At 44.9% G+C, this 9,772-nt stretch overlaps 1 protein-coding gene across 2 annotated transcripts; it reads right to left on the reverse strand.

The window, feature by feature from the left end:
* Positions 1 to 1,513: 1,513 nt before the first annotated feature.
* Positions 1,514 to 8,829, reverse strand: usf2 (upstream transcription factor 2, c-fos interacting). Of its 2 annotated transcripts, XM_030120892.1 has the most exons (11): positions 8,292 to 8,829; positions 7,548 to 7,591; positions 6,771 to 6,886; positions 6,572 to 6,685; positions 6,261 to 6,426; positions 6,092 to 6,179; positions 5,809 to 5,853; positions 4,851 to 4,909; positions 4,612 to 4,703; positions 3,587 to 3,715; positions 1,514 to 3,005 (listed from the first exon to the last, which is right to left on the reverse strand). In XM_030120892.1, the coding sequence occupies exons 1-11, from the start codon at positions 8,327 to 8,329 to the stop codon at positions 2,916 to 2,918; spliced, it is 981 nt and encodes a 326-aa protein (XP_029976752.1). In that variant the 5' UTR covers positions 8,330 to 8,829; the 3' UTR covers positions 1,514 to 2,915. The 2 variants fall into 2 exon arrangements, with proteins under 2 accessions (XP_029976752.1, XP_029976753.1); XM_030120893.1 differs by lacking the exon at positions 5,809 to 5,853.
* Between the last annotated feature and the right edge of the window lie 943 nt (positions 8,830 to 9,772).

Below are 9,772 nucleotides of genomic sequence, written 5' to 3' on the forward strand. Positions count from 1 at the left end.
ACACAGAGGTGCGTCGCTGAAGCTTGATTAGAATCAGGTGGTAGAATAGTTAGCAGTCCTCCCTTTGCCTGTGTGGGTGTTCTTCCAAAATGAAAAGGCATTTTTGGTGATTAGCGGCTGGTCTTCGCGTTAGCTGTAAGATGAATATTGATCGGATGCAGGTGCACTCTGGCTTTGTCTTGTTGTTCGCTGGCATGGGTCCCAGCTCCTTGTTGTGGGATGAAACCGGAGTACCTGGAGTAAATTAACACTTGAATGGAGACAGCACTCACAGAAAGGCCCCAACAATTAAATCAAGTTCATTCTCACTGTGAGATAAGACGCTAAACACGACACCACCTGATAAACAATTGAAACTAAAATTTAAAAACTATTTCCAAAACTCAATGTAATGTTTGATTGTAAATCCAGCATGTTTTTTTGTTAGAAAAGGTTCTATGCACACTGAAAAGGCCATTTAAAGTTGGTGTGACAATTATATCTGCACTGACTGGTCTGTTCAGTTTTTTTTTTTTTAATGTAATGTGCACCTGTGCACCTTTGCCTCTGGCAAACTCATCACTCTTACGTATTGAATACACCTAGAAGGTTTTGATGAGGTTGCGTAATATTTAAGAACAATCTGACCAGTTATATGATCCTGCCTGAGTCCTGTTCAAATGCTATTGAGCACAGACATGCTCTCGCACACAGCATCAGTTCTATTTCTGAAGCAGCTGTAAATGGCTTGGAGTTTTTATTAGTGCATCAGCTGGCATCACTGGTCTGACAAGTGTTTGTTCTGCTATGTTGATTTACCTCTTCAAGAACCGAAATATCCCGACACTGACCATTTTATTTTCGAGCTCTGACAGCAGCATTTGCAGTTTAGTTTATTGTCATCTGTCTTTGTCCATTTCACTACACTGGGATCATCCATCAATCTGTATTTACATAAAACTAAATGTCTTTGCACATGAACCGGAAGTCGTTTCCTTTTTATTTCCTCTCATAGTTTTACTACAAAACAACATCATGCTCTGGTTAATCAGTGGCCTTTCATAAGGTTCTGCCAACTTTAAATAAACAGTAACCGACACAACGGCTTTGTTATCTGTTCAAACACATTCCCGGTGATAAGGCGTGTGTGCTTTCTCTTCAACACTAGTATTTTGTGTAGCACAAGCATCGGCATGTGTTCGGTTGCTGCAAGTACAACAAGCAGACATCCCAACTCAAACATGTGTGAATGGAAACAGTGTTTCTGAATGAATGAGCTTAAACTGATGACAGTTGCAGAAAAGCCACGTTCTCTCCATCATTATGACTTGAGAACTGCTCCCACCTAGTGGTTTCCTTTTGAAAACCATCATCGCTCCCGATCTGCTGTTCCTGGAGACATGATGGACACATATATTTAAGTGTAAAACGGTGTTTAGGATAAGTGAACAGAGTAGATCAATCTTATATTTTTTCATTCTTATCATCTTACTGCCATAACACAAACTCGTGTTTCTAATAAACAACACTCGGGTATAAACACTTCTGTTTTATTGTAGTATCAGAATTAGTCATGCCAGTGGTTATAGTTCCATGCTGTGGTGACTTTCAGTGTAGACAAAAGCTGGTTAGTTAAAACGACCATCACTCACATCCTCTCGGCACATTCCTGACCATGGCTGGTTTTTGGTCATGAGTCAGCAGCGACATTTCCCAAAGTTTTGTCAAAGTATTTGGGATTACTGGAAAAAAAAAAAATTGAATAAAATAAAAATCATGGCATGGTCATAAAAATGCAGCAGGACCGGTGGGCGAAAACAGAGGCTGATCTCAAACCCGAGCCTCCGTTCGAAGCGTTACAACCACTGACCTTTGAAGCAGATACACAAACAACTATGGTTTTAATGCCCAACAGAAATGATTCACATCTTCAAAATCATCGTTTTTAAAATCTGTACATTTCACCTAATGGGGACGCAAGTGCGATCTAAACTCTCTACATGAGGACTTCATTGAGTTTGGGAACCACTTTGCCAGTGCTCCGTCCCAATTACCTGAGCTATGTTAACACCTAGACTCTCCAGCAGGCTTCCATTAAGGCCTTGCACTAAAAAAAAAAAAAAAAAAAAAAACTCTCCCACACCTGTATGTATTAAAAATGCTGCTTGCGCTTTGACTGGAAATTGTGATTTATTGATGCTGGACTGCACATGTAGAAAGTTTTCCGGCTCTGTCTGGTTCTTGGAGTGTCAGTGTAAAAGAGGCAGGAAATGACAACAGCCCACATTGCAGTCACGTACAATCCAATGGCAGTAAAAGCATCCTTGGTAACGGCATGATTAAACTGATGGCGGTCGCTGCCAGGCGAGGAGTAAAAGCAGATTTCGGTTTGTTTTCCTATGTTTGTGCACACATTCATTAAAGACTAATAAATTAAAAAAGGAACCGGAGCTATCATTCATGTCACATTTAGTAGTTTCAAACACAGCAAATGTCAACAACAAAAAAAACAGGAAGGAGGTCTGTTTTAAAAAGAAAGAAAAAAAAAACGGAGGTGAAATTATTAAAACAAAATCATAACTTAAAGTAAAAAGAGTCTGGCGCAGGTGTGGCGGTGCTGAGTGTGTGTGTGTGTGTGTGTGTGTGTGTGTGTGTGTGTGTGTGGGGGGGGTCCTTGAAGCAGAAGTGGGAGGTGGAGTTAACGGAGTGTTTAGCCTCCGAACGGCTGTTGCTGCATGTCGAGGAGACGCGTTCAGTCCTTCAGCTTTCCGCTTAAGCCCTCGGTGTGAGTCTGTTATTGGGACCCAGTTCTGGATGGAAATTGTCTCTCATCAATAATTCTTCATATTTTTTTTTCTGTTTGTTTGTTTTGTTCGGGCGGTGTGAGGGCGCGTCGCTGCGTTCGCGACGTCGTCCGACTGTCCACAAGTCCACAATCACTGCGGCGTCGCGTCTCCGTTAATTTCTATGCCGTGCTGCTGTAGCTGTGCTCGAAGCAGTGCGTTGTCGTTCTTTAGTTCTTCGATCTGAGAAAAACAAAACATATATATATATATATATTTTATTGGTCAAGTCTGTGGTGTTGCTGCATTTCTATTCAAATCAAATCAAACTTCATTTAATTGTAGCGCACTTTTTCATATCAACAAACAAAATCAAACTTTATTCTCAAAACCCTTGCACAAAATAAAAGGAAAATATCTCAGAAATAAAATTAAAAGTAGAAAAAGTACTTTTTTATTTGTTAAAAAAAAAAAAAAAAAAAAAGACATTACATGCCAGTATTTCCAGGCTGTAATTTTGTCATTTTTGGCTGTATGTGCCTCCTAAACTCAAGAGTTTTGACACCCCTGCTCCAAAACATTACACTACATATGATGTAATTTATGCACATTGCATTTAGTTTAATGTTGCCTTTTGGACTGTTTTAATCTTTACACTAAATAACACCTTTAAGATAAAAATCAGTAAAATTCAGTATTGTACAGCAAACTATTGAGTTAATATTCAATAATTTAACCTGAAATTAAACATCTTTTTCCTGAGCATAGTTCTACTATATGAACGGTTCCGTCGCTGTGCTTTGTAACGAGTGCGGGGCTCGAACCTGTTGTCTGAGCAGCTCGTTGTCCATCTCCACTCGCTCCACCTCCTTGTAGCTCTCCTGCAGCCGCTGGTTGCTCTGGCGCAGCTCGTGGATGTAGTCACAGGCTTTGGACAGGATGCCGCCTTTGCTCTGAGGAACACAGCACAGCCTCATGTTGAAAGACCACACTTGGTTTATATGACTCACTGCTTCCTTTTTCTTTTATTCGAACTCCGTCACAAAACTGCCTCGGACACGCCGGGGACAGTGACTAAACCACAACGCCGCCGCTCTCATGGTTACGTGTGGAACAACATGGGGTAAACGGATCAGGCGCGTGCATATGGTCCTGCCTAATTATATTAAACAGAGTCTGATTTTGGCCGAGACCCGGCTGGTGGGCCGTGCTCACACCTGCTGTCTCCGTCTGACTCAGCTCCCGTTACACAAGCGTGCAACAGCAGAGGAGCCGCTCTTCTCCGCTGAAATCTGAGATTTTAAACGGTATTTCTGACAGAAAACGACCCAGATCCTACAATTAGTAGTTCATCTTCATGGGGGGAACAAAAGAGGGGGGTGTTACTGCAGTTATCCGACAGAGCAGACAGTCACAAGCTTTGGAAAACATCTTTGCAGCAAACCAGTAATGCCATTATGGTCAATAAAGTAATAAACTAGTAAGGAGATAATTACAGTAAGTGAGAGGGAGCGCTGATCGGACATATCCTCAATGAATACATATTACTGTGTGGCATCCACTACACCAATATTTGACGAGCAAACTGAAAAACATAACCATTAATGCAGTCCTGTTTGTGTTATTACATTATTGGCAGCAGACATTCAATTTTAAAGGATTTTTAATCACGCTACTTCAATAATGTAGTCTCTCTCCAGGCAATAATATAATAACTTCTTAAGTTATAGGGGAAATGTGATTACACCGTTGGCTCAAATAATGTATGACAATATTTGAAAGTCGTTATTTTAATTGGTTTTATTGCATTTAAAGCATGTAAAATGATGTTATTGGCTGTAACGCTCACCGCGCCGGTTCGGCTGTCTACGCTGCAATCAGGGATGATTTTTGAAAGCGTAACAATCCAGTTATTAATCTTGTCTCTTCTTCTTCTCTCCACTGGGAAAAAAGAAAGAAGAAAAGAAATTCATGTTAATCTGAAAATGGCAAAAACAGTAAGACAGTCACCCACACAGGGAATTTAGAGTCACACAGAACACAGGTATTCTACAGGTACATGAAGAAGAAAGCGAAGTGGGAAGGCACCTTCGTTGTGCTGTGCTCTCCGCCTCTCGTCTCTGGGCGCCCGCGGACCGTCCACCTTCCTGTGGAGACACAGAGAAACCGTCCCGTCACGACGAGAGTCGCATCAAACCGAGAACACGAGGATGACGGTTACACACACCAGGAGGACAACACCTCAACTAATGTCTACTTCAGGAATTCCACTGGTACAAAGAAGGCATTTTAATAAAAACCCACCTGCTAAACAGTTGAAATGTCTTTAGATTTCAGGAGCAGACATTCAGCTGCTGACCTGTCGTACTCTTGTGTGTGTGTGTGTGTAGTTGTATTATTAGTGTAGCTTATGTCGTGTCAGTGAGTTGGAGGAAGATGCTCTATGGCAGAAGTCTGAAGAGCCGCTGTCCTGCGTGTTTTAGTCGTCTTCCTGCTTCGACACTCATGAACTGAATGATTATATCAGAAACTTGATAAGCAGCTCCTCTCTGTACTCTGGTACTTGAGATCTAAAACGTGCAGGGCAGGGGTCCTCAGACCAGGAGTTGACCCCCCCCCCCCACCCCACCTCGGTTCTGTTAGGGCTTCCTGAAATGGGTTTAATGACATGAATGAGCGGAGATGAGCTACACACATGCAGACGGCTCTCATCGTGGTAAGCTGATATTAATTGAATGCGGATACAAGGTGATGTTGCTTAGCAACAAGAAAGACGTCACGGTCAGAGTCAGTTCGGCAGAAACGAGGAACTCTTGTAAACAGGTGTTTAGTCAAAATAACAACGGATCATGTAACAGCAGTTTGGCTCAAAACACTCTTCAGGAGGAGAAATCGCAGGACTGCACTCTAACCCACGTGTCTGAAGGCATTTCTGCTTCGTCACACAGGGGGCGCTACTGAGTGGGAACCGCCTTCAGCTAAACCGTATGTCGGGGGTCAGGGGGTCGGGGGTCGGGGAGGGAGCGTATGTGAAAGTTCTTCTCACCAGTTTGTGCTGCCATGCTGCAACATCTCGCTTTCACCCAGGTCTCTGAGGATGGCAGGTAAGTAGGACAGAGTGCGGTTTTCAGATGTCGGATGTTTGAAATGATGAATCATATTTTATTTCTGTTTTTAATTGTGCACACAATGACAACACGGGGAGGAAGAGGAGGAAGAAGAGGAGGTGAACGTCATCCAGTCCGGTGTGGAGTTTACAGGGAGAGGTGTGAGTGGATGCTGGGGCGGGTGGGTTTGGGGGGGGGGGGTCACTGTGGTGCGATACTCACGCTGTGTAGGTGTGTGCGCGCGGCGCGATGGTGCGCGGGGCGGTCGTCTGCAGCACCTCGGGGGGGCTCATCATCACGTAGAACTGACCTGGATTGGAGAGCGGACAGCGTTACTTCAACCCCGAACGCTCCTACCTGGGTCGCCGGGGCAACCGGAGAGCCGCTTCACCTCCTGCCTGCGTGATGGTGGGGTCGGCGGCGGCGGCCTGCACGGACACGGCCGTGGCCGTTCCGTCGCTGACCGTGGCGGCGGGGAAATAGGCGAAACGTGTTTCTCCGCCCACGGTCTCCCCTCCGGGACTGCCCCCGTTACTGAAAGGATTCTGAATGACGGCCTGGGAGGGTGGAGACCAAGAGAGGGAACACATGAATCAGGATTTTCCCATCAATCCCTCAATGTTAAGGGTGCTTTTTCTGTTGTTTTTTTAAATTAAGGACAGTATCAAGTCCGCCGTCTCTGCTGATCTCCTGCCGTCTCACCTGCGCCACCGCCTGAGGGGCTCCGGCGAACGCCGCGGTGGAGACGACGCTGACGGCTCTGGCGCCGTCGGCCTCCAGGTGGTCGTCCGTCACCTGAACCACCCGATAGGTCACCTGCGGACGGAGTCAGAGAGCGGCCGTCAGACACGCCGCCCGTCATTACATACACAGGTGGAGAACGGCGCCCCGGGGTCGTCACCTGTCCGCCGCTGTTCTCTGTTTGGAACTGGTACTGCACATTGTGGTCAGCGAACGCAGCCTGCGGGACGCTGGTGATGGCCACAGCGGTCTGCTCATCCGTCCCCACCGCCTCCCCTAAACACACACACACACGAGATCATTAATATTACCATCAAACACGTTGAAAAGCACGGGATTAGTTAAGATTAAATAGGATCAAATAGAAGATAAAAGACGAGAGGATGACTGAAATATGAGTGTGAGTCTTAAATTTGCTACAATATATTTCAGGAGAAAAACAAAGTGTCACTGACACTGTGTGAGTCTCTCCTGCAGTGTGTGTTCTCTCCCTGCAGGATCTGACAGTGGGACTGGAAGTTCACGCTCTGTACCGCCTGTTCCCACCAGGTTGCTCGCTGCGCTCCGTCCTGTTCTTTTCACCCTAGCCGTCTCCTGACCAGCGCAGCAGAAAGCATCACATTTTGTTCTGCAGGTTTCTTCCTGGTAAGAGTTTTTTTTCCCCCCTCTCTAAAAGTGCCAGGAAATGGCTCTGCTGTAATTCCAGTCAAATGTGTTAACTACAATCTGAGGACAACCCCAGAAAAGTGAAGCCAAATCATATTTTTCTTTTGTAAAGCACTTTCTTCTGTATTTCATATCATGAAATGAGATTCATAATATTGTCCCAGTGTATGACTATTGTAACATCAAGCCATCCTGCCACAATATGTCTTTTCCACACTTATAAGTCATATAACTTGACCTTAAGTACATTTATTTGAATTATTTGTGTTACCTTCTTGCAGCTGCACAACCTCTTCTGATTCCTGTTTGTCGTGACTGAAACAAAAGAGAGAAAAGCAGTAAGAAAACAGTTGTCTTTGAAGTAAGATTACTTCTGAGTGCTTGCACTTGATGCACAGTAGGCTTCCTGCTGTGCTGACACACAGCGCCCCCTGTCGGTCGCACAAGTAGGAAAACATAAATAAAGTCGAGCCTAACATCAAGTTTTCTGCAAATGTACATTTTAAGCAGTCACAGGCTAATGTAAACTGTGTGGATTGACAGACAGAGAAATCCAAACCCCGCACGTGCCTGTAACCCTGACATTTGTCCCTGTTTTAGACTCATTTGAGTAATTAACCCTGAGAAGAGCTGCATGTTTTCAAGCCCCAGCAGTGCATTGACATGCAAATCTAAAAATAGACTAGACTTGCTAGTGGAGTGGATTTGCATTCATTTTTCAAAAAATTGTAAAAAAGTAAATCAAATAAAAATAAAAACAGCCCACATTTGTGTAAAAAGCATAGTTTCAACTGATATTATCTTTGCAAAATGCGTAAAAAAACGCAATTCCTGCTTGGTGCAGGAGCGCAGACGGAACTTGTTGGCTGCTACCAGCATTGCTGCACCAATATTCACAGTGTGTGGATGAGGGTCTTATTGGGAGCATCGCGCTGCGGGCCGGGGGACAGAGAGGGTTTTTAGGCCGTGCTGGGAGCCATGGCTGAGCAGCAGGAAGCGGCCAGCCGCGTCTCACCTCGCCGAGCTGTCCAGACTCTGCTCCAGCATATCCATCAAGCTTCTGCGGGTGGATGGGAAAAAAACCGCCGATATTCAACGACACTGATTTACGGAGATGGAAGCGCTGATCACGGGGACAAACACACGGGTCATGTGAGGAAGACAGTCCAGGACACGTGAGGCAGCGACCGGGCGAGGAGCTAAAATGGAGGCCGCTGCGGAGCGGGACGGAGCGGTGCGCAGAGCGGGGGGGAGACGCCGGCTTCACGGCGGCGGGGGCTCCGGGTCGGGCTGGAGGGTCGCGAGCGGCTCCGTAACACACCGCTGGATGCACGCGCAGGAGATGTTTTGCCCCCGAACAGATCGCCGGCTTCCTTTTTGCCTTGTTTTTTTTTATGTCCTCGGTGTCCTTTATTTGCGTCTCCGCGGCGCACAGCGGCTGTTTGTCCGCGCAAAGCTGCGGGCTGCGACATGCGCTCAATAAGATCTGGAGTGGAGTACTTTGTACCCTTTTTTCCAAAGGACGGAAAACCGTGTTGTTGTTTTAAAGTGTTTGTCGCTCTGGCTTTGTGACATTTCAGATTTTGCAATCTAGTTTTCACGTGACTCCACGTGTGGGGAAGACTTTAGTGTGAGGAAATACATTCCCGTGCCATTTCTCTAATAAAGCGCCTTCGCGCGTGGATTTTTCTCAATAAAGTGCGCCTGTAAAGTGCTACACATGTCCCATCAGTGTCATACTCGAATGTGTGGTATTTCTCTGCCAATCAAATGCTGACAATCAGCTTCTTCACGGCACTTTTTTCAGTTTCTTTGCCCAGGTGACCACTGAGATCCAATACGGGTTTTCCGACAAACCACATGACAGAAATGTGTGGCGGCGCACCGTGCCACAGACAGCCAGCACGCGTCTCACAATTCACACTTTTACGACCTGTCGGGTCCACACAGCCTTTTCTTTTTTCTTACAGTAATATCAGAAGACGTGTCGTCGTTTAAGACTGAGCGGGGTTTTTTAGTGGGGCTTTACGAGCGGCCAGGCGGGGATTTCGTCTTTCTTCACCATTTTCCTGACATGCAGCCAGTGGGAGGCGGTGCAGCAGGCGAGCAGACATGATGTGTTCAGCAGCCAGCACATCCAAAATAAAGAAAAAAATAAATAATGAAAAAAAATAAAATTTATATTAAAAAAGCCAAACGCACCATGAAAATTTCTAAATATTTTATTGGTAGACGATACTTTAATATATTGTTTCTTTTTTTGTTTTGTTTTTAATACTAATACTTTAGAGTATGTGAATTTATGGCTTCTGCACTTTGGCCCTCTAAGCTCTTAAGTCATCAAGGACAAAATATCCATTTGAGAAACAAAAAACTGCTAATAAATGCAGATTCTTGGGGTTTCAGTTTCATGGATCAACCAAATCTTCATTTTATTGGTTTTATCCTTTAAATATCAGTTTTAACATTTCATGTCACTGTTTTGTTTAATAATTA

Source organism: Salarias fasciatus, chromosome 22 (assembly GCF_902148845.1).
Source record: "Salarias fasciatus chromosome 22, fSalaFa1.1, whole genome shotgun sequence".
Taxonomy (NCBI): domain Eukaryota; kingdom Metazoa; phylum Chordata; class Actinopteri; order Blenniiformes; family Blenniidae; genus Salarias; species Salarias fasciatus.